This window comes from Prorops nasuta, unplaced genomic scaffold, assembly GCF_024137725.1.
Source record: "Prorops nasuta isolate Cenicafe-Biocafe unplaced genomic scaffold, Cenicafe_Pnas_1.2 PNAS00034, whole genome shotgun sequence".
In the NCBI taxonomy this organism is placed as follows: domain Eukaryota; kingdom Metazoa; phylum Arthropoda; class Insecta; order Hymenoptera; family Bethylidae; genus Prorops; species Prorops nasuta.
The window spans coordinates 1,392,392-1,418,192 of NW_027116831.1; the positions used below are offsets into that span (position 1 = coordinate 1,392,392).

Here is a 25,801-nt window from a genome sequence, read left to right on the forward strand (position 1 = left end):
ACATTCTCAAATTATGCGGTATCTGAGGGAAGCGCAACCATACATTCCTGCAGGCACACAATTCCCAATATCGTTGACCAATACAAATATACATTTACTGTCGAAGTTATTAAAACCAACCATATTCTAAAAAACGAACAAATTAATAATCGTTCTATGCATCCCACTGATTACTCCACAAGAATTCGATCTACTACAAGTATATCCTACCCATACCAGTATCAAACTCAACGTCATTATACTCTATTATCGACATCAGAAATGAATTCTTGGCAATAGACATTACGACAGAACGGTACACCGAATACAGTGCAGAAGACCTAAAAAAATGCAGTCAAGTAGGTGACCAATATTTCTGTCCCACATACAAGCCGTCAAACAAAATGAAAAGCGAAAACCCATGCGAAATAACTCTATACCTAAAAAACAAGGCCTCCGAATCATGCGAACATAAACTTATTCACCTTGTACAACCTATGTTAATCTCACTAAAAGACAGAGCCTCCTGGCTCTATACAGTACCACGTATGGAAGAACTCACTGTAACTTGTAAAAATAAAGATAAATATACGCTAGAAATAACAGGCTCCGGAACGCTAACGATACGGAATAATTGCATTATTACTGCTACTGATTTTATTCTAGAGACCGTACAAACCGTTAAATCGCCGAGCTTAACAAATTTTGTGCCGAGATTTAACTTTTCATTGGAAGCTCTAGACGAAAGAATACAGCAGTCTTCTAGCAATGTACCCCGGCTAGAAAATATCCTTACAAGGGTCAGCGACTTCAATCAATTAAGCGTCCAACTCAATAATTTGGACAAGGAGCTCAGTGAAGACGACCAATACTTCTATCAACCCATCCAGCATCACATTATCACGTCAGCATCAACTCTCATCATTGTCTTCATAGCAGCAGTCGTCTTTGCATTATGTCATTATTTACGCAAGAGAAACAACGAAGCAATTATGCAATCGGTTACACGAACCTCGCCCACGGACAACATCAGGGACTTATCAACAGACATTGCACCTACAACACCCCCAAAACCAACTATTTCACCTATAACACACCCAAAACCAACCATTCCACCTACACAATTCGCTACCACCCAAATGAAAAGGGTTCTAGTAATGCCTTCTCCCCCTCCTCCCCCTCTTCCCATCGTGTAGGGAGGAACGTTATATTACCCACTTATTTCCTATTTCCACATAATTTCCAAATAGGCCAGTATTAAAGGAGGAAGTATGATTTTTGCTAAGCCAACATACTTTCCCAGAAAAATACTATTCAGCAATTTCGGTAAAACTAGGCCAGGCCACCAATGTTTTCAAATGCGTGTCTTGACACTAATCCCTTTGACAAATTAAGTTGTAATGGTGTTAAATTTGGCTAAATAAGCAATGCTGTGGAATATACCTTCTGGGGATACCACGTTAAAAAAAATGCGCCTTCAACTCTACCTCCAGGGTGGTGTGGAAACGAGTTTATTATTTAAAGCATTTTTCGTAAATATATTAAAAATACGAGGAGCTCAATGTTTGAACATAAAAATAGCAAGTAAAGATGTGTACTTCATTTGCTGAGCAAAATAAGTCATTAAAATAATAAACTTCGCGCGATGCACCCTACCGAAGGTTCTATTTGACAAAAATCATTTTTTAACTAATTTGGATTCTAGCTAATTAAATACCCTACAAAAAATATTTAAACTTATTTTCGATTAAAATAGCCGGATTCAAAATATTAAATTAAATAAGTTAACATTGCAAAATTTGTATTTCTTTTTCCTGAATAACTTTTTAACCGATTTCGCTACAAAAAATATTGTCCAATAATAGTTGTAGAGAATATTTTTCTAAATTAAATAAAAAAAATTGTTATTTTACGAAGTTCAGAAGTCGAAATATTTTTGGTTACCCCCTTTTTACACCCCCCCCCCCCCTCCCCCATGTTAGCAAACCCCTTAGGAATTTGAATTTTGCAAATTTTCGCTCCTAAAGATTTACCATTTAAAAAAAAAAAAAAATTTACGATTTTTTGGTAATTATTTTTATTGATTTGACTGGACTACACTTGCCGTGCTGGCTGAAAAGGATTTTGCCACGCTTCCTTGGCTAAGAGATAGTCAAGATTGGGAGAGAGTGAGAGGGCCAGGAAAACTATACTGCTCTCTCTCGCCCTGCAGTTGTGCCGAATCCGACCGAGACCCAGCGAAGGCAGCCGAGACACGCACGTATCGCTGCAATGGTGTGCGTGACTAGGGAGCTGCGCATGAGTAGGGATGTCTCACCGATGCTACCGGCTGACCGTGTGTTAGTGAGACTACGGTCGCGTGGTGGGGAGAGAAATCCGGCACGATCTAACAGCACTGACCCCTAGGGTGAATCTACCCCTCCCACTACCCGACTCTTTCGAGAGCCCTGGATTGAGAGTCGGAACCAGAGATGTTAACTTGTGGGAATTCGGTATCCCCACCACGCCGCCACTAGCTAGCACGCACACAGTGCAACGGTGCATCGGTGAGCCAACCCCACTACTGTCGCCCCTCGCTGGTCACGTACACAGCTACAAGGGTACGTGCATGTCTCGGCTTTCGTCGCTGATGTTCGGTTAGTTCCGGTGGCGTATGAGTGCGAAAGGGAAGGAAATACTTTTCTCGGACCTCTCTTTCGCTCTCTATTTCACCTAAGTTTAGCCAACGAGCCGCGCGAAACTCCTTTTCCAAGGGTGTCGGCCGGCTCGATGCGCTCGTAAGAGAAATTTATTTTTTGATAATTATAATACATGAAAATTGTTAAATGTTACTATAATTTAACAATTATCCTCAAAATTGTAAAAAATTGTTGTATATAAAAAATTATTATGAGATGAAATAAAACTAACAAAGAAATAATATTATCCGTGTCACTAATTGAAAGAAAAAACCCTTATTATATTGCACAAAATGATCACTGAAGTGTGACATTTAAAATTAATTAAATAAAAAATTATACGAAAATACATGAGATTGATTAACTTGAAAAAATGGTTAAAAATGAGGTAAAAACTCGACCATTCTCTTGCAACATCACTGTACCGATGGCGATTTGGATTTGCAAATATCACAAAATTGTCAAAAATTCATCAATTTCCTATGAAATGCAAAAATCTGACATAGTTTCTTAGATGAGAGCCTAATAAATGAAAATGTGGGGCTGCTCGGATGTTTCTTCGGTTACTTTCTTGTATGGTACACCTATAAGCGAATGAAATCTCCTAAAAAATATGCCAAAATAATGGCAGGAAATAAAATTGCGCTTTAACATTACAATGTAAAATACAATGTCAAGAAATAGATCAAACTAACAACTTTCAAACTTGTTTTATGCAAAATTTTAGTGTAGGAGGTACTTCCGCCTTGAAAATGTTGCAAATTCACGTATAATTGTTGATAAATAAATAATTATTGCTCCAGAATGCACTTAAAATAAAGGATTATTAAAATTGAGTTTTACACTATGAGCTTTAAAAATCTGACTATATCTCTATATTGAGAGGAAAATAATTCCGTTTGTCAATCTTCTTGGCTCTTTTTTCGGCCATAATCTGGTGCAAAATGTCCGAATGAACAAATAGATCCTATTTATAGTAATCAATTCAGGCTACAATCAAATTTTGGGTCTCATGGCTATGCTGGTAAATTATATTCTTAAATGACTGTAATAGAGCTCATCAAATCTTCTTATCTGCATTCTTGAGGTCTATAAGTGTGCTCCTTTTGTGAAATAAAATAGGGGTAAGAGGGTTCATGAAATAAATACATGTTAGAAATTCATTTAATTTTTTTTTACAGTTTAGTTTGTGACCATGTACTATTTTAAGATAGTACATGTTCACTAAAAAGATATATATATATATATATATCTATCTATAGAACATTGAGACATATTATGGTCATATTATCTAGGCCATAATATCATGTCCTATACGCTTGGCATACCTATCATCGGAAATACCGTATAACGTTCGGTGATTGATTGGTCATAAAGTAGAGTAACGATCGTGGCCCATAAGTCGTATGTTAAATGGGTCTAACGAACTACGGCCTTCCGCGGCTCCCGAATATTCAAGTTGAATTTTCGGAAGAAGTCAGACCTTGGATCTGATTGGTAGTACCAATAGCTTAATCGGCTCCGCCAATTAGATTTAGAGTTACGAAGAGTTGGGGATAAGGGACCAACAGCTCGTTGCTGGTGTCTCCCGATTTTTGCGACACTCGTTATTTAGTCCTGGAGAGGATCAGACGTGATTGTCGGCAACTCATTATTCGGAAAAGACGTAGTGAATAACTGTGGAAGCTGCTCTGCTCTGCTCCTCGCTGCTCTGCTCTGCTCTGCTTCGACCTGCTCTGCTCATCTCGGCTCTACGCTGCTTGACGCTGCTCAGCTCCGCTCTGCTCTGCCCTGCTCGACGCTGCTCTGTCCTGCTCTGCTCTGCTCGACGCTGCTCTGCGCTGTCCTGCTCTGCTCTGCCCTGCTCTGCGCTGCTCGACGCTGCTCTGCGCTGTCCTGCTCTGCTCTGCCCTGCTCTGCTCTGCTCTGCTCCGATCTGCTCTGCTCAGCTCTGCTCGACGCCGCTCTGCCCTGCTCGACGCCGCTCTGCCCTGCTCGACGCCGCTCCGCTCTGCTCTGCTTTATTCTGCTCAGCCGTCGTTCTCCAGCTCCAACGGAAAAGGTTAGCGGGAGTCCCAGCTCCTAGAAATCCTTATATCACGAGTAAACTTCGGAAAACGCGCTTAATAGCCGTGAAATCGTCAAAAACCACGAATTACGAGTTAAACATACTCCCAAAATGCGTGGATTGGGAATTAGGGACATAAATGAGAAATTGGAACAATAGTCTAATATCGAGAAACTTTGAGATTCGCTAGTAATTCAAGGACACAGTCCTCTTTGGGTTTTCGGATATGAAATGTACATAATTTTTATCTATAACTTACGTTAAGTCCTTTTATCGATTACCGTGTATATAATGTCGTATTAAAGTATTGTATTTTCCGAGAAATTGGTTATGCGCTTACAGTATAGTTGATGGGTCGAATTCGGGTATAAAGAGTGACCGGGATATTCGTTCAGTTTCGAATTTCAGTTACGTTTCGTACAGTTCGTCGCGTTTAACCAGGGGTGCATCCCGAGGTCGAATTCTCCCCGAAAGGAGCTACCTCGCTCGATCACCTCGTGGTAATACAGTTCGTTTTCTCGTCAGAAGGAACCCCGGAGGTGAATTCTCCCAGAAAGAGCTACTCCGTTCGGTTCTCTTCGCGAGAGTATAGTTTCGTTTAGTTAAAAGGTCGCAGGAGAAACACCTGCCTGGGGTAGGCCTTTATTTGATTAGTTAGTTGTTTAGTGAAGAAATTCGTTGGATTGATCCCGAGCACTCCGGAAAACCGTTTTCTACGCCATTTCGAGTTATAGTTTTGTAGAATACGAATAACGATCTATGCGCTATGAAGTCTGACAAATACAGCAATGTCTTTTTGGAAATATAGACAATTTATTATCGAATATAGTATGTAGTGATTTGACCCGAACTGCCAAATCCTTTTGCATTTCACGTTTCAGGAACTCACCCACTCTCCGCTTCCGCAATCCTACTCTTATATTCACTGAGCTAGTTGGCATTTTAGTTTGACGAATACAGTATTTTGCAGTCACTACAGTACAGTGGTTCTTTCGGGAACCTGGCGCCCAACTTACGTTACAGATTTTGATTTAGTTACAGCTTACGAATATCTTAGGGTCAGCCAAAATTTTTGTAGTGTAGCAAATTTTGGCGCCCAACGTGGGGCCCACAGAAGCAGAATTTGTTGAAATAGCCTTTCACAAATTCCACTTCGAATTATCGGGAGTAAATTCTTATTTGCCGCGAATAATAACACCCGCATAGGGCAAATATGAGCTAGACTTTGGTGAAATAGTCTTTCGCAAATTAGGCTCACAATTATTTTAATTCGAGTCATATTATTTTTCATATCCGTCTCCTTTCGAACTCCTATTGTCTCCAATCCAAATCCTTTGTTTGGCAATTCGGAGTTATACAGTAGTTAGGCTTTCGAATCTCACGATTAATATTCAAATAATCGAAGTTAATCGAAATTAACGTCTTCTCATATAGGATTATCGTAACGAGCATAAATGATTTATGCTCATATTATTTCATGTGTCTATAGCCTTTCCGTATCTGTTATAAGATACGGATAATTCTAGTCGAATATTCCGGTCTTATTTCGAGCCGCAATAATCATCTTTAATTTCTAATACGGAAGATTTCGACATAGGAAATCTACGTGTAGAAAAACTATTGAGGGGGAAACTAGGGGGACACCGCGAGTGCCCAGTCGCGCGGAACTAAGCCGATTAGCTCACGCTTCACTGACTTCCCATTGTTTCGACATAGGACTTACAATATTCGACTATTATATGTATATATATATATTCGCCAAGCGAATTTAATTTTATTTCGATATCTTTACGAAATTACTTTAGCATTTTTCCCTTTGTTTTTCGCGACTTTCAGGGGAGCTTGGATAACGGACACTTACGGAATATTGCGCCTGCTAATTAATAAATTAATTATTAATTATTAGTTATTAATTATTGATTATTAAATTATTTAATCGCGAATTACAATTAGTAATTTCATATTCAAGTTTATTTTGTTTTGGTTTGGGAAGGTTTGACTTCCGTACATTAGTCAGAGCTGCACTTCCGTAATCCTCCGAATATAAATAAAATCGCGAACATTGTCGTCTCGATTCCCAATTAGGATCTTATTTATTTCCGTATACCTTGCCTTTTCTTTTCAGGAATTACTAATGGTTTAAACTGTATTTTTCCCATTTATATGTATATTCCTTTTCGGTAACGCGTAATCGGGTATCCTTTTGTTGCTTTTCCTTCGGTTTTATTCGGGAAATAGACATTTTCTATTAATTCTTTTTCGGTTTTCGCGCTCATTTTAGTGATGGCTACCGCGACTTACGGTAATTTAGATTGGATCGAGGGATTGACAGAGGATGAGGCTCGAAAGATCCTCAATCAATATCGCTTGGACGATAAGGGCATATTACCCACCCTTCGTCAAAGGCATCGGAAACATTTTTCGCGGGAGAAGAGTTCGGCATTACCGCGTACCCCTCCGGGTACCCAGTCACACCAGACTACGCGTGCAGTCATGGATACTTCACAGCTTTTGGGGAAAGCTGCTAGTATCATACAACCCTTAGAATTAATTGACGATATGCCGCATCCAACTCGGGTTACGCGACCAGCTACTCCTACGCCAATTTCACAGGAGATTTATACCTCCATTCGTGCCGGGACACGTAGGAAAGAATATCAGGCACCTATCGAGTCTAGGGATGTCCGAGATCGGTCGCTCTCACCCCCACGAGGTTCGTCCACTCCCACTCATGCAGATTTCGACGAGTTTAAACGGGACGTGCACGACATGATCGGTCAGCTGCGAGATGTGGTTTTGCAGATGCGTACTACATCCGCAGTCCCGACTGCTCCTGCTCCAAGGGAAGAGTACTTCCCCGAAGAGGAAGAGCCGAGGGAAAGGTACCGTTGCCCCAATAGAGGTCACCTTCAGACACCGCGTTTTCCTCGATCTCTCGCAAATCGGGACTATGCCGCGCAATTCAACCAACTACATTCTACCTTAAAGAGAATGAACGTTTCGTTTAGCGGCAAATCCGGTGAAGATGTAGAGGCTTTCTTAGCGCGTATTGCGGAAACTCGCATTATTTTCGATCTTCCAGATGCGGAACTATTAAAGTACCTCCCTTTGCTTTTATCGGACATGGCTCTCCACTGGTTTCGTAGTCACCAGCGAGACTGGGAGAATTGGGTACATTTTGAGCGTGCCTTTCGTTCGCGTTTCGGAGCTCGCTCACTCCAAGTATCTCTGCGCGTAGAAATAGCCCAACGTACGCAGGCAGAAGATGAACCCGTGGATCATTATCTCACGTGCATCCGCGTACTATTAGAAAGAGTCTCGCCGCCCATGTCGGAAGAAGAGTGGATCATTTGGGCTCACACTAATATGCTTCCGCGAATCCAAGCGCTTATCGATATTAATAACGTAGTATCTTTCGATGCGTTAGAATCCCGCGCTATACAGATTGAGAGTAGTTTAGCCCGGCAAAATAGGTATCGAGCTCCCCTTTACCAGAACACTCTCTTTTTCCGGATTTAGCCTTCGGACGACCTACTCGTCGTACACGTACCGCGATGACAGCCGAAGAACAACCTGTCCTGGCTGTCCAGGAGAAGACTAAGAAGGAGAAACCTTCGCGAGATCCTCCACCCGTTCCGACCATCATACCGCCGGCTCCAGTCACTACGACTAACCCTTTCATCGTGGAACCTTCGGAAGTCCAAACTTCTTTCACCGTAGATTCCCTCTGTTGGAATTGTCAGGAGAAAGGTCATCGTTATTCGGCCTGTCCGAAAACTCGGACTCGTTATTTCTGCCATAAGTGTGGTCGGGATGGATTTACCGTGCGTAATTGTCCGAAGTGTACGGGAAACGGCCAAGGGACACGTTAAATACCGGATCGTGTCCGAAGATAGATATATCAAACGCACAGTTTCCAGCGGTGCAATTAAATTCATGTCGACTTTCGCGAGAATTCTCGTCCGGTATCGAGAAAATATATTCGCTTTCTACCGCCCTTTTGTATATAGAAATTCAGGTGCAGGGCCACACCATTTTAGCTCTAATTGATAGTGGCGCATCTCGTTATTTTATTGGGAAGTCGGGCCTCTTGAAAATTACGACGGCCAATGTATCCGTATCTACAGTTTCGCCCATTTCGATAGTGACCGCTGATGGCTATCGGGAAAACTTATCGCAGTGTTATAGTCTCTCATATCAAATAGAAGGTCGTAGTCAAGTTATTCCTACCTTCTTCTTTCCGTCTCTTGCCGTACCCTTCATTTTCGGGATCGATGCCTTACAAATTTTTGGTATTATTATTAATTATGGAAACCGCACATGGAGTTATCGTGACGAACCGAATCGACAGTATAACTTCGTGGATGCTCGGGACAACGTGCCCTATTGCAACGCACTTCGAGTCCTTAATGATTGCGAATCGGTGCGTTTAAAAACGTTCTTGGATGAACAAATTCCGATATTAAAACAGGCCCCGGGATTAACGAGTCTGACCGAACATCGTATCATCGTAGAAACTCCGACAGCGATCAAACAACGATATTATCCCGTTTCGCCGGTTATTCAGCAGGCTATAAACCAGGAAGTAGATCGACTGTTACAGGAAGATATCATTGAACCTTCGAATAGCGATTGGTCATCGCCCATAGTTATGGTACGAAAATCGAATGGTTCCTATAGGTTTTGTCTAGATTTTCGTAAAGTCAACGAGGTGTCGCGAAAAGATGCTTATCCCTTACCGTTCATGAACGCTATTTTGGATAAATTACGATCAGCCAATTATATTTCCGCCCTCGATCTTAGTCAAGCATACTTTCAAGTGCCAATGGAAGAGTCCAGTAAACCCATCACCGCGTTTACGGTACCAGGTCGGGGACTGTTCCAATTCAAACGGATGCCATTCGGGCTGACAGGCGCTCCAGCGACTTTCCAGCGGTTATTAGATAAAATCATTACACCGGATATGGAACCTCACGCTTTCGCTTACTTAGATGACATTATTATCGTCACGAAGACTTTTTCGGAACATCTCGAATGGTTAGATAGAATCTTTAAGCGAATTACTGCTGCCGGACTCTTGATCAACCCGGATAAGAGCGAATTCTGTAAAACTAGCGTCACCTATCTAGGTTTTATTGTCGATCATCGTGGTCTTAGTACCGACCCTGAGAAAATTCGGCCGATTATAGACTACCCCGCACCGCGTAATATTAGAGAACTACGTCGTTTTCTCGGTATGGCCTCGTGGTACCGCCGCTTCGTTCCCGATTTCGCAACGATTGTCGCTCCGTTAAATCAGTTGCTCAAGAAGAGTCAGGTTTGGGTTTGAGCTACCCCACAATCCAACGCGTTTGATACCCTAAAACGCAAACTAACTTCGACACCCACGTTAGCTTGTCCTGACTTCAATCGAACCTTTTGCCTTCAAACCGATGCGAGTAACGTCGGACTCGGAGCCGTGCTCACGCAAACTCATGAGCAAGGAGAATGCGTTATCGCGTACGCAAGTCGTACTCTCACCCCAGCCGAAGTGATGTATACCACCACCGAATTAGAATGTCTTGCTGTTCTATGGTCAATTAAAAAATTTCGCGGTTATTTAGAGGGATACAAATTCATGGTTATGACCGATCACAATAGTTTACGTTGGCTTAACAACTTAAAAGATCCATCCGCTCGTTTAGGCAGATGGGCTTTAGAATTAATGCAATACGACTTCGAGATCGTATATCGGAAAGGCTCCCAAAATTTCGTACCGGATGCACTTTCACGCATACCCAGCTCCGGTGAGCCCGAGCTTTGTTCTCTCGCCGTTTCTATGAACTACCCCACAACGGGATGGGCCGATACTACCGACTCGTGGTATACAACTCGTCGTGACACTCTTAAAGCCACTCCCTTTAAATTCCCGGACTGGAAGATTGAGAAGGATCTCTTATATTATCGACGTAGTTCCAGTCGATACCATGAGGAACTGGAAGACCTCGAACCGTGGAAGCTAGTCGTACCGAGTGAGTTTCGCGAAGATCTTTTGCATGAATTTCATGACACCCCCATGTCAGGTCATCTAGGTGTCGATAAAACCTACCACCGAATTAGTCGATGTTTTTATTGGGTTGGGATGTATCGAACCGTCCTGGATTTCGTCCGTAAATGCGATATCTGCCAGCGTACCAAAGTGTCCCAACAACCACCAGTGGGATTAATGGGACGTAGATTCGTGGAGCAGCCTTGGGAAATAGTCGCGGTCGATGTCATGGGCCCACTACCGAAAAGCTTACATCAGAATGTCTATATCGTTGCTTTCCAAGACCTTTTTACGAAATGGATTGAATGTCGGGCCGTACGTACCGTAAATGGTGCGAAAATTAAAGAACTCCTTCTTGATCTGGTGATCACCCGTTGGGGAACCCCTCGAGTGCTCCTGTCAGACAATGGAACCGAGTTCGTAAACAAACTACTCGAGCAAGCGTGTCGGGAATACAAAATTCACCATTCGACCACTCCCGTGTATCATCCCCAGGCCAACCCTGTCGAACGTATTAACCGGGTCGTCAAAACCATGATCACAGCGTTCGTCGGTAAAAACCAACGTGAATGGGACGCACACTTATCAGAGTTCAACTTCGCCTACAATACCGCCCACCACTCCGTTATCGAGTGTAGTCCGGCTTTCCTAAATTTCGGTCGGGATCTCAAGCCTCTTCCTCGAGAACTCGAGAGGGTCAACGATACGCCTCTCGCCGCTGACTCCTCTACTGTCAATCCGTGGAGAGAACGAATGAAACGGATGAGAGATCTTCACGAGTGGGTCACTTCCAAATTAGAGTCCGCATATCAACAACAGGCCGAAAAATACAATTTACGACGACGAGAACGGCCTCTGAAAATTAACGACTTAGTCCTCTTTCGGCACCGACCTCTTTCGTCCTCCGCTAATTTCTTCTCAGCCAAACTCGCTCACCGTTATCAAGGACCGTATCGTGTAATTCACTTCCGTTCTCTTACAGTTATCGAAATCGAACATGTAGAAGCTAAAACGCGTATCAAAACGCACGTCAACGATGTAAAATTATATGTCCAGTAATGTCGTCCGCAGTTCCCGTTGTGCTCGTCTCTTCCCATCCTCTGTAGATCGGGACTCACCGCTATTATTTTTTTTTAGCCACTGTAGGATGTCTCGTCCCGACTTTCGGCTCCCCCGCCGCGATGTGGTCGCCGAGACCAAAGGAGAGATTCTCTCCTATATTAACCCATTAGCGCCTGAACGGACGTTTTTCAATGTCTAAGTTTAAGATGCTGCTGTTTTATTGATTTCAAAGTAAAAAATTCGTGAACCACTTTTTTCTATGTCTTAAAGTATGCTCTTTTCAATGGTGATAATGACAAGTCTCTAGAAATTAGTTTCAATATGGAAAAATTGAAAATATAAAAAAAAACGTAATTTTTTGCTACGAATTTTGTTTTTAATCAAGTTTATTTTTACTTTTCAATATGCTTATATACTCAAAAGTATTAAATCTCGCGTCCATGACCCCTAAACTAATAATTTTGCACCTGAGCCCATTCTTAAATACTTTAGTTTAAACAAAATGGCGTCCTAAAGGAAAATTTTTTTTTTCAAACATCACCATTTTTTTCACCGAATACTATTGTCTTTGGTAAAAATTGTTTAAGAACAAAAATGTCTTAAAATCAGTCAAGTAATACCCTCTAATTTTTTTAGATTTTTTAAATGAAATTTTTGTTTTTTTAAATTATGGAGAAAATGAATATTTTTAAAAAGTCTTCTAAAAATGTGAAATAATTTTAAGGTATTATTCGACTGATTATAAGACATTTTTATTTTTATAAAATTTTTCTAGAGTTTGTCGTTTTTGAGAAAAAAAAAATGAAAATTGAAATAAATTGAGAAAGTTTGAAAAAGCGTCTCTTAGACGGAATATATAAAATTGCCCTTGTCCAGCTGTTATTATATTATTAACATTTGTTTATAATTGTATATATGATCATTTCACAAGGATTTCAATGTATTGACGTAGTTTTTTGAAATTAGGAGTTCTCTGTACAGTATATTGCTACATGATTTTGACAAATACTACTGCATCGGTAATATTTGTATTGTTAAAATCCTAGCTTTCCTCAGTAAATTTTCATTTCGATTTCGTTTCATTTTTATTTTTTTCCTAAACTTCGACATTGTTTGATAATTATTCATTTCGTACTACACAATTTGTATTATTAACATTATTGTTTTGTACTCCGCTGTAATTAAAAATGCCACGTTCACCACAAGTGAAAAAACGAAAACGAGCTAGCGAAAAAGTGGTTGAAATCCAAACACGTGAAAATTGTGCAATTTATATTCCTTCAAGCAATTCTGGAGATTCTAGTTCTGAATCTGGTTCAGAATCAGAAGGTTGTTCGAGTGATATTTTGAAAATTCCGAATGTAAGTTATAGACAGGTTCTAGATAATTATGAAGAGAATCAGTCAAAATTAGAACCACACCACACTTATACATGGATAGAGGGAGAAAAGAAACGTAAAGAAGAGTTTAAAAATGAATGTTTGCTTTCTGATTCCACTAAAACTTATTTGCGAAGCTTATCGTCAGTTCAATTATTTGAATTATTTTTTTCTTTCGACTTGAAAAGGTATATTTTAGAAAGTACTGAATGTAATGGGTATTCTTTCACAGCTAATCAGTTAGATGTATTCTTAGGAATCGTTCTTACATCTATTTTTAGTGAACGGAAGTCAGAAAGAGATTACTGGTCTTCTAATGAATTATTGAAATGCATTCCTATTGCATCAGCAATGAGTCGAGATGCTTTTTTGGAAATTAAACGAAATATAAAGTTGTATAAGCCAAAAGATAAAAATGACAATGATAAGGCTTGGAAAGTAAGAAATATTCTTGACATTTTTAAGAAAAATGCTGCGCAATTCGGTTTCTCTTCTACAGCTTTATCTATCGATGAAATGATGGTTAAATTCCATGGAAGAGCTCCAATACTTCAGTTCATGCCTAATAAACCAGTGCGATTTGGGTTAAAAATGTGGGCAATTTGTAACGTTGATGGATATTTATTCGACTGTGACATCTATTGTGGCAAAGGAACAAATATTTATTCTACAAGTAATGAAATGAAATTATCTAAATGTGCTGTAGGAAGCCGTGTCGTCATGTTAATGGTACAAAAGATACTTACCTCAGTAAGTCTCAGAAAAATAAACATGTATCACATTTATTTCGATAATTATTTTTCCAGTCCTGACTTATTCGTTCATTTAAAAAATATTGGTCTCGTAGCAACGGGTACTGTCAGGCATGATAGAGTCAAAGTTAAAAATATTCTTCCAAAGAAAGCAGAACGAGGAGCATACATTGTTCAACATGAAGAAAATAGTGGTATGAATTTTATTACATTCATGGATTCAAAGCCTGTTTCATTTCTTTCTACAGCAACGGGGGTAACCCCTTTACATAAGATTCGACGATTTTCTGTACAAAATCGATCTAAAGTAGATTTACTCGTTCCTAAAATTGTTAAACAGTACAATGATTTCATGGGTGGAGTAGACCAGCATGATGCACACTGTAGCAATTTATTTCCTACAATTAGAAGAAGAAACTGGACATGGTCAGTATTACTTAGGTTGATTCAATCATCAATTACTAATGCGACAGTTCTTCGTAATTTAGTACATGCTAATAAAGTAGGAACGAAACAAATCGCTTTAGAAATTGCTGAATGCTATCTTGCTAAATATAAACTGAAAAACATCCACGTAAGAGTAAACGTTCCAAAGAAAAAAAATTGTAAAAATTTTAAAAAATGTAGCTCAAGAACACAAAATATGTGTAAAAATTGTAATGTTTACTTGTGTTCAAACTGCTTTCCTATTTTTCACAAGTGATAGTATCAGAATTATAATCTTAACTTATTGATTAGGTATAATTTTAAAAAAAGATAAAAATATTTGCGTTTTTCTTTTCGTGATAACTGAGCAAAACCAAAAAAACAAAAATTTCATTTAAAAAATCTAAAAAAATTAGAGAGTATTACTTGACTGATTTTAAGACATTTTTGTTCTTAAACAATTTTTACCAAAGACAATAGTATTCGGTGAAAAAAATGGTGATGTTTGAAAAAAAAAATTTTCCTTTAGGGCGCCATTTTGTTTAAACTAAAGTATTTAAGAATGGGCTCAGGTGCAAAATTATTAGTTTAGGGGTCATGGACGCGAGATTTAATACTTTTGAGTATATAAGCATATTGAAAAGTAAAAATAAACTTGATTAAAAACAAAATTCGTAGCAAAAAATTACGTTTTTTTTTATATTTTCAATTTTTCCATATTGAAACTAATTTCTAGAGACTTGTCATTATCACCATTGAAAAGAGCATACTTTAAGACATAGAAAAAAGTGGTTCACGAATTTTTTACATTGAAATCAATAAAACAGCAGCATCTTAAACTTAGACATTGAAAAACGTCCGTTCAGGCGCTAATGGGTTAAGGAGATGCTGAACGTCTGGCCAGAGCTGGAGGCGGAGGTCCTCTCCTTCATTTATCGTAACCCCCCGCCCCCCGTGCAACGGGGATGCTTCAATTGTGGCTCTCCTAGCCACAATTACTCCCGCTGCCCTCGGCCTAGGACAAAGGCCTTCTGTTTCCGGTGTGGACGGCGGGGATACTCCACGCGGACCTGCCCGCGATGCAGTCCTCAGTACCAGCGCCCAGCCCCATTGGAGGTCGACCTTTCGGGTGAACCAGGGCCTTTCCAGCGCCGATAAGGCCTCCCCTCTCTCTACCTATACGCCCCTGTATATTTTATGCCCTGAGGGCCTTCGATAAATATATCTGTGTTTTATGTATCTTTGGCATTCCATTTTATTTTTGACGCTGACAGCCACAACGACCTCTCGGAACTTCGCCAACCTCGGACTTATGCATCGGGAACTAATATCATTTTCTCCCCTACCGTAGCTATCGATTACAGGTTTACCAGAGTCACGGGGATCCTAACTTGGGAATACGGTGATTTCGAGACATTAATTCTTCTTTTGGAGCTTCCTCCTTTCCTTTTTCGTGACTATTCGAGATTCGATAGCGTAATTGCGTGAAATAGTATTCGCGACCCGTATATTGTGTTGGTTACGTGTAGATTCTCGTATAGTTCCTTGTACATACTTTCTCTTCTTTAGGTTACGTCTTCTTACGATTCTGAGTTTCGGTGAACTCTGTATCGTATTACTTTAGTTTGCTTTTGTACAGATTTCGATTCGTATCGTGTATATCGCTACAGTTAGTATAGATTAAGATTACGTTTTGTATGAAGTATATTCTTTATCGTGTATACCTTTTCGATTCCGTACAGTACCGTGTAGATAATTTCGTCTAGTATAGAACCTTACAGTGCGTATCACGCTTATTTTGTACAGATATTTTGCAGTACCGTGTATACCGTTTAGTATTAAGCTACCGTTATATTATCGTGTAAATAGCCCATCTCGAATATAGCGTTTCTTTTCGTTTTTTGAAAATGCCGACTTACGACTACTACAGATTCACGTAGCACTTGGGACGAGGAGCTACCGATTCCGTATGACGTTTACGTCGAATCCAGTTACGTCCTCGCGTATCGTCGTTTAGTGAGGTGAGGGGTGTTCGACCTCGATTCGGTCTCTTTTTCGTGGGAGGATAGAGTTGTGACCATGTACTATTTTAAGATAGTACATGTTCACTAAAAAGATATATATATATATCTATCTATAGAACATTGAGACATATTATGGTCATATTATCAAGGCCATAATATCATGTCCTATACGCTTGGCCTACCTATCATCGGAAATACCGTATAACGTTCGGTGATTGATAGGTCATAAAGTAGAGTAACGATCGTGGCCCATAAGTCGTATGTTAAATGGGTCTAACGAACTACGGCCTTCCGCGGCTCCCGAATATTCAAGTTGAATTTTCGGAAGAAGTCAGACCTTGGATCTGATTGGTAGTACCAATAGCTTAATCGGCTCCGCCAGTTAGATTTAGAGTTACGAAGAGTTGGGGATAAGGGACCAACAGCTCGTTGCTGGTGTCTCCCGATTTTTGCGACACTCGTTATTTAGTCCTGGAGAGGATCAGACGTTATTTTGCGACACTCGTATCTTAGTCCTGAAGAAGATCGGACGTGATTGTCGGCAACTCATTATTCGGAAAAGACGTAGTGAATAACTGTGGAAGCTGCTCTGCTCTGCCCTGCTCTGCGCTGCTCGACGCTGCTCTGCGCTGTCCTGCTCTGCTCTGCCCTGCTCTGCTCTGCTCCGATCTGCTCTGCTCAGCTCTGCTCGACGCCGCTCTGCCCTGCTCGACGCCGCTCCGCTCTGCTCTGCTCTGCTTTATTCTGCTCAGCCGTCGTTCTCCAGCTCCAACGGAAAAGGTTAGCGGGAGTCCCAGCTCCTAGAAATCCTTATATCACGAGTAAACTTCGGAAAACGCGCTTAATAGCCGTGAAATCGTCAAAAACCACGAACTACGAGTTAAACATACACCCAAAGTGCGTGGATTGGGAATTAGGGACATAAATGAGAAATTGGAACAATAGTCTAATATCGAGAAACTTTGAGATTCGCTAGTAATTCAAGGACACAGTCGTCTTTGGGTTTTCGGATATGAAATGTACATAATTTTTATCTATAACTTACGTTAAGTCCTTTTATCGATTACCGTGTATATAATGTCGTATTAAAGTATTGTATTTTCCGAGAAATTGGTTATGCGCTTACAGTATAGTTGATGGGTCGAATTCGGGTATAAAGAGTGACCGGGATATTCGTTCAGTTTCGAATTTCAGTTACGTTTCGTACAGTTTGTCGCGTTTAACCAGGGGTGCATCCCGAGGTCGAATTCTTCCCGAAAGGAGCTACATCGCTCGATCACCTCGTGGTAATACAGTTCGTTTTCTCGTCAGAAGGAACCCCGGAGGTGAATTCTCCCAGAAAGAGCTACTCCGTTCGGTTCTCTTCGCGAGAGTATAGTTTCGTTTAGTTAAAAGGTCGCAGGAGAAACACCTGCCTGGGGTAGGCCTTTATTTGATTAGTTAGTTGTTTAGTGAAGAAATTCTTTGGATTGATCCCGAGCACTCCGGAAAACCGTTTTCTACGCCATTTCGGGTTATAGTTTTGTAGAATACGAATAACGATCTATGCGCTATGAAGTCTGACAAATACAGCAATGTCTTTTTGGAAATATAGACACTTTATTATCGAATATAGTATGTAGTGATTTGACCCGAACTGCCAAATCCTTTTGCATTTCACGTTTCAGGAACTCACCCACTCTCCGCTTCCGCAATCCTACTCTTATATTCACTGAGCTAGTTGGCATTTTAGTTTGACGAATACAGTATTTTGCAGTCACTACAGTACAGTGGTACTTTCGGGAACCTGGCGCCCAACTTACGTTACAGATTTTGATTTAGTTACAGCTTACGAATATCTTAGGGTCAGCCAAAATTTTTGTAGTGTAGCAAGTTATAATAAATAAAATATCCCGTGAGACGTTGACGGGGCCTTCCCCGGCTAGGGTAACCTTCCCTGACCAGGCTATAATAATGTTGTCTGCTGCTGCCCCTACTAGAAGCTCGGGCTGTAACAAAAAAATAGAAAACATTCTTATATTTCCATACCATTGTAATAAATAATCTAATGCTTCTAATAACTATGCAATGCAATGGTTTAATAAATGGAAATTTTTGAATGTTAAACTAAATTTAAGATGGTTAATGCTTACGTATATAGCCGGGTCTCGCCGCCTGAGTGGCAGGCACGAACCCTTGCACTGCCACTTGTTGTTGCTGCTGTTGCTGCGGTTGCAGCTGCTGCTGCTGGGGCTGCTGTTGTTGCTGCTGCGGCTGCTGCTGCTCCAGCCGCTCCTGAATTTGGTGGAGGAGAACACCGTTCTCCTCCACACGCTGCAGAATAGTACGCAGGAGATCCATCGCAGTTTCTGTAACAGATAATCATTAACAAAATTTATTATTTGCAATATAGACTTTTCTAAAAAGTTCGTTTTCACTCACCATTCCTATTGGGCATAGGTTCGGCCATGATTCTGTAACAAACAAAAAGAATTGAAATTATTGTATGAAGGAAAAGGTTTTTGTATTCGATAATGAGACAATCACAATTGAGAATGTAGAGTGAGAAAAATGTCAAAAATTTATTTAATACTGTTGAAAGTACTTACATTATCCTTCCTTTGCTGCTGCTGTCAACGATGTTAATCCTTCGGGATTTAAGATACGAGTGAGGTACCAACGAAGTTCGTCTTCACCAAATCACAACAATACTTTTCAAATTAAATGTACAAGGTGTCCTATTGGTTTTCTAACACAATTGTTACAGGGAAACCTATTATTGTTGGAGATCAAGAGACACGGTAGTGTCTCGACGGCAAGTACAGAAAAAAGTAGATAATGACATGTATATACGGCCGTCGAGGCACTACTCTCTTATACAGCAAGTTTGGCTGTCCTAATTTTCAAACCGATTTTTCTTTGTGAATAATCCACTATCATGATTTAAGCAAAGCTTTTCTTAAAATGGTTTTGAATGAGCTTTCATTTGAGGCCATAAACATTAAAATCGGTTCACGCAATCCAGAGATCTCATACTCTGTTAGCTATATATATGCCGAAGTTGAAATTCTTCTCCCTTTTCTCTGTATGTCTCGGGCTGAAGTTGGCTGCTATATTCACCTGCTATATTCAATACCGGCATAACCCTAAATTTCGATCGATTTCGATAGAACTGTCAAAATCAAAATTACTCTGTTGGGATAAAAATAGTATGATATAATTCAAAGTGTAGATAATTAAACAAACTAAAGGAATAAATACATGAAGGAGTCTGATGGAGAATCAGATAAGTAACACAACATTGTAAAATATATTAAAATTTAATATTTTGTGGTACTTTGTGGGATTTTATTTCAGGTTATAAATAAAATATTTTCCTTGTATGCACCTCTGATTTGAAGTCATACCAGTGCCAAATGCTCTAACAATTCTTGGAAATACCCTATTATTGAAGAATGTAGATTAACGAAAATTGTAAATGAAACAGAAGGATGAGGTTGTTACGTTCACTCATAACCAACACACATGGTAGTGTTTCAACAACAATTAACATAAACGTTTTTAAGAAAAGTAAGTACATTGTGAAAAAAATTAGTTTAATTAAAGCAAAGTTATATACAAGGTATCCTTTCATAGTTTGCAATTTGATGCCAGACCAGTGCCAAATGCTATAACAATTCTTGGAAAAATGCAAGCACCAAAAAGTACTACCATAGTTAAAGAGGAATCAGTTACAGTTCCAGTGGATATTACTACTTTTTATAATAAAATAGATAATGAAGATAGTGCTGCCATGTGTTGCTGGAAAACAGAGCTTTGGTTTAATGCAACTACGGAGTACTGGTTGAGCAATGGAAACAGTAGTTTGAAATGTGATTAACTGTTGATGACTCAATGATATGTCAATTTACTAGCGAAAGAAAAAGATAAGCCAATTGTTCATTATCACATGGTAAAGTATGTGTAACTCATTCAACCGCTTAAAATGTATGTAATTAAAAATTAATTGTTTATTTATTTATTTTTTAATTCAGCTCAAGCATGTATTAAAATATAACAATTACTTTGTTGAGTCTCTCTTTCCAGATGTACTTCAAAGGTTATTGAAATACCCTGTTATTCAAAAATGCAGGTTATTGCAGATAAAACAGATAAGGATAATCTTGTTACATTCACTCATAATTAAGACACACGGTAGTGTCTCAATAGCTATAAACATAAACATTTTCATGTAAAGTAAGTACATTGTAAAAAGAATTTGTTTAATTAAAACAAAGTTATATATAGGCATTATTTCATAGTTTGCAGTTTGATGCCAACCAGTGCCAAATGCTATAACAATTCTTGGAAATACCCTGTCATTGGAGAATGCAGATTAACGAAGGTTGTAAATGAAACAGAGAAGGATGAGGTTTAAACATATGCTAAACATCCAGGTATGGAAATCAATAACAAAATTCATGTTTAAATTTTTCTTTTCTTTAAACTCATATGGATTTCAACTGTCCGATAGGTTATATCATATATAGAAACAATTTTCCATGAGACAATAAATCTTTCTTATTACTACGATTAAAGAAAAGCAGATAAATATTTTCTAATCGTTATTTAATATTCAATTATAATATAAAAATGTATTAAAACCATATATTTACCTACGCTTCCCCAATCAGAATAGAAAGAAATTATTATTATTACCAAAAAAATTATTCAAATTTAATTTTTTATAAGAATAACATTGATTTTTATAATATAATATGTAATATATCTTTTGGTACTTAGTGAGATTTTATTTCAGATTGATTTACAATAACATGTTTATTGTGTCATTGTGCAGGGTTAAGCTGTAATATTTAATACAAGAAGTCAGAAATGATTCCAGTTTACCATAGAAAGAGCCATAATGCAAAGTTAATGTTGAGAGTTAAACCTAAGGAAAAGGTGGAGAAATTAAAAAATTAATTTGGAAGCCAATTTTTAATAGCAAAAGGCTTGGAAGTGATTTTGGGCATAAACCCTTTGAAATATATAAGTCAATTAAATCATAATTTTAATGATAATGTCATCTAGAAATGAAACAATGAAAAGAAGTCATCATATTAATGTTTTCCATGCAATAGAATTTACAGTGAATAACTTTGCGAAACTGAAAGCAGTATATCCACAAAAGAGTGGCTTCCATTGTATAAATTGGTGTATTTCCTAGTTTATATTAATGAAAGGAAAATATAAATGGTACTAGTGTGCTGGAGAAAGTGCCATAATTCAAAGTTGATATTGACGGTAACAGCTAAGAAAATGATGGATAAATATGAGCTAATTTATAAGAAAATCCTTGAGAGTGAAGTGCTTGCAGGTGATTTTAGGCATACAACTTTGGAATTAGAAATCACATAGTTGATGAAAATTATAATAAATTTATGTAGATGTGTAAATATGAAAAGAATTCATGATTGCAATATTTTACATGTGATCAGGCATATGGTGAATAAAATTAGGAAACTGAAAGCTGTATATTTAATAAGGAGAGGCATCCATTGTATAAATTGGTGTATTTCCTAGTTTATACTAATGAAAGGAAAATATAAATGGCACTAGTGTGCTGGAGAAAGTGCCATAATTCAAAGTTGATGTTGAGGTTAACAGCTAAAAAAGTGATGGATAAATATGAGTTAATTTATAAGAAAATCCTTGAGAGTGAAGTGCCTGCAGGTGATTTTGGGCATACAACTTTGGAATTAGAAATAACATAGTTGATGAAAATTATAATAAAATCATGTAAATGTGTAAATATGAAAGGAATTCATAATTTCAATATTTCACATGTAATAGAACATACAGTGTGTAACTTCAAGAAACTGAAAGCAGTATACCTAAAAAAACATAGACTTCCATTGCATTAACTGGTATATATTTTACAGTTTATATTAATGAAAAGAATATATAAATGTCACTAGTTTACCAGGGAAAGAGCCATAATGCAAAGATGGTAGTGAGAGTAACACCTAAGAAAAAAGTGGATTTAAAGGTAAATTTAGAAACAAATTTTTGAAAGCGAAAGGCTTTAATGTGATATTGGGTATATGATGTTGAAAATATAACTCAAACAGTCATTGAATCCTATGTTAAATGCCTCTAAAAGTGTAATTATGATAAGAACTCATCATTGTAATATTTTGTATTATATTTAATAGATTAATAAATTAATATCTCGAATTGAAGCTTTACATTATGGAACGATGAGAACATTGGAAAATGTTTTATTAGATTGAATTAGTTAAAAGAATTTTTAGTTTTAATTCCTATATTCTTACAAAACGTTATAAGATCCCACAAAAAACAAGCTTTGCTTGTAAAAAAAGGACGGCAAGTACATAAGTCGTATCTAGTATGATTAATATATAGTAATATAAAATATTTTAATTAAAAAAAAGTAGTGAAATCCAAATATTAGGCAAGTATAAATTTTTTCCATGGCGAAAATTGAAATTTAGAAAAAAGTAAATAGTAATACAAAAATTACTTGCCGGGCCCGTAATATTCATGTGTAAGTTGCTATCTTGCAATATAAGCATTGCTTCTCGTAAGTTAAAAATGTGGCTATTTAATACGATTGCATACAACGGGCCTGGCAAGTAATTTTTGTATTACTATTTACTTTTTTCTAAATTTCAATTTTCGCCATGGAAAAAATGTATACTTGCCTAACATTTGGATTTCACTACCTTTTTTTAATTAAAATATTTTATATTACTATATATTAATCATACTAGATACGACTTATGTACTTGCCGTCCTTTTTTTACAAGCAAAGCTTGTTTTTTGTGGGTATTATTTCACACGATTAATTGCTTTATTCTATTTGCCATCTTTATTATTTACTGTATACCCTGTGTATTATATACAAGTTCTTTTACATTACAGTAACCGTAACTTTTAAATCGAGAAGGAACCGATTTGGAATTCTTCTTAACGCGATATAAATTAAATTTCTAATTTCCGATACTGAAATAAATTAAATATTACTTACATTTAATAATATTTTAATTATTTCATGAAAATCTTTACGACAAAAATGACTACTGCAGTGGGATTCGAACCCACGTCCTACGGTACAGAGGTCTGACGCCTTACCTACTACACCACAAAGCTCCAATGGATTGTTAAAACGTTATCGTCTATATAATCTAAGCGATGATGCGCGATGATGCGTAAATATTTTATATGCTTTAATAAAATATTATTTGGAAGTTAGGCTAAAAGAATTTGTTATTAATTGAATTATTTATTAATTCAATTTATTACTAATAGCTTGTTGGCTATTTATAACGGAAATTTTTAATTTTCTGTGGAAGTCGTATAGTGGGTGAGTGGATAGCGCATAAGAATGCTGATCCTGTTGTCACAGGTTCGATTCCCAGTGAAACTATCAGTTTTTTTTAATGCCAACTAATTAATTATCCGTCAGGTCATCAACCCTACATTACAAATCGTTGAACCTTACCCCATTTCTGCCTTTATTTGTACACAATTTAATAAATGTATAAAAGTAGATGAAGCCGTTGTATCTTGGGCATTTGCCTTAAAGCTATTAATTTGTCAAGTTCGGATTAATTGACAGTTTCGTGATATAAAGTGATTAAAGTGATAGGAAGAGTGGAAAATGTCTTCCAGTGAAAATAGCCCGGTATCAAAAAAGACTAGAATGTCTTCCAATCCGCAAAAGAGAAAAAGCAGTCACAAAAAGAAATTTCAATATCATTGGTATGATTTGAACCCATCTTGGATGAAGTGGGCAAAGCCGATACCTGATGACATTAGTAAGTTTCACTGTTTAATTTGCGATAAAGTTTTAAATTGCGGTTATTCGGAAATTCAGAAACATGAGTCCTCCAGCATTCACGTGCAAAATGCTGTTCAATTTTCAAATCGGCATATTCCGCAAGGCTCCAGTAGCTCATCTAATTCCGCAGAATTTTCGAAGGAAAAAGAATTTGATTTTCTTGAACGCGTTAAAATAGCGGAAATAAGATTGTCATCGTTTTTTGTAGAACATAATATCCCGTATATAGCAAGTTCCGCAATGGTTAATATGTTTAAACATATAGGCAAGGAACCGGAAGTACTACAAGCCATAACATTAGGACGTGTTAAATTATCAAAAATTATAACTAATGTGGTTTGTCGCGAAGAAACACAGTCTCACGGAAACGTTACAAAATACAATATTCTCGGTATTTGTTGATGAGACTTCGGATTTAACAAATGAAAAATGGTTTTCAATAATGGTTCGGTATATTGAACCTGCGTCATTGCAAATTCAAACACGTCTATTGCAATTAATAAATCTTGACGCAAGAGATTGTTCGGCCGAAAAGTTATTTTCCGCGTTTAATAATGAAATGGTAAAAAAACAAATACCATTAAGCCAAATATTAGCAATAGTCTGTGACAATGCATCTGTTATGATCGGTAGAAATTCGTCTTTTCGAACGAAAATACTAGAAAAGAATGCAAATATAATAACGTTTCCATGCATATGTCATTTATCGTCACTTGTTGCTTCCGCTGCTTGTAAAGAGCTATCTTCATTCCCGGAAGAATTTGTGAAGAAAATTGTTAATTTCGTGAACGGAAGCCCTAAACGGACGGCAATATTTCGGGAATTTCAAAGGTGTTTTGCAGGAAAAATAACAAATTTGTTGAAGCATGCCGAAACTCGATGGCTTACTCGCTATAAATGTATTGATCGTGTATTAGAATATTGGGATGTTCTAAATAACTTTCTATTAGAACAATCCTCAGAAAATAATATGCAAGCCTATGAATTGCACCAATGTATGCAGAATGCTGAAATTAAAGCGTATTTGTATTTTCTGCATTTTATTTTAAATAAGTTCAATACTTTTAATGCCGAGTTTCAAGCACGCGAATCGAAACTGCATTTATTGCAGCCAAAATCGGTTGAAATTTTAATTTTTATTTTAAGAAATTTCATGAAACCTGCATTATTGAAGTTTTGCATAGCTCAAGCAAACTTCTGTGATATTAATTTTTCCAAGGATATTAATATTATTCCGTTGGAAGATATAAACGTAGGATATGATTGTGAAGAATATCTGCAAGACCAAAAGAGTAAAGAAACGTTAACGCAAATGCAAGTTGATGATATTAAAAAGAATTGTTTAAAACTTGTAAGGTTATTTCCGTCAGTGCGAGGGGCCACTCACACTACGGGTTTTCCCATTACCTTCGCCCGTCCTTTTCTATCGGTATCAGGGCGCCAGTTGGTCAGTTGGGTGGCCAACAACCCTACGTTATCAATTGGGTCCTTCGACCCCATTCGCCATGCATCTTATACGGCCCTGCGGCCATGCATATGGACGGTAGCGGTAGCCAGGGTCGCTCAGTATGATAGGTCGTGGA

General features: G+C 38.0%; 1 protein-coding gene and 1 long non-coding RNA gene across 2 annotated transcripts; both read left to right on the plus strand.

Annotated features, from left to right (window-relative positions):
• The first annotated feature begins 13,002 nt into the window (after positions 1–13,002).
• On the plus strand, positions 13,003–14,690 carry LOC136783641 (piggyBac transposable element-derived protein 3-like). Its single transcript, XM_066743890.1, has 2 exons — positions 13,003–14,520; positions 14,685–14,690. Exons 1-2 carry the CDS (start codon positions 13,003–13,005, stop codon positions 14,688–14,690), a joined length of 1,524 nt encoding a protein of 507 aa, XP_066599987.1.
• A 5,320-nt stretch (positions 14,691–20,010) lies between these two features.
• Positions 20,011–20,747, plus strand: LOC136783631 (uncharacterized). Its single transcript, XR_010824302.1, has 3 exons — positions 20,011–20,474; positions 20,508–20,611; positions 20,677–20,747. It is a non-coding gene; the product is annotated as an uncharacterized lncRNA (long non-coding RNA).
• The last annotated feature ends 5,054 nt before the right edge of the window (positions 20,748–25,801 follow it).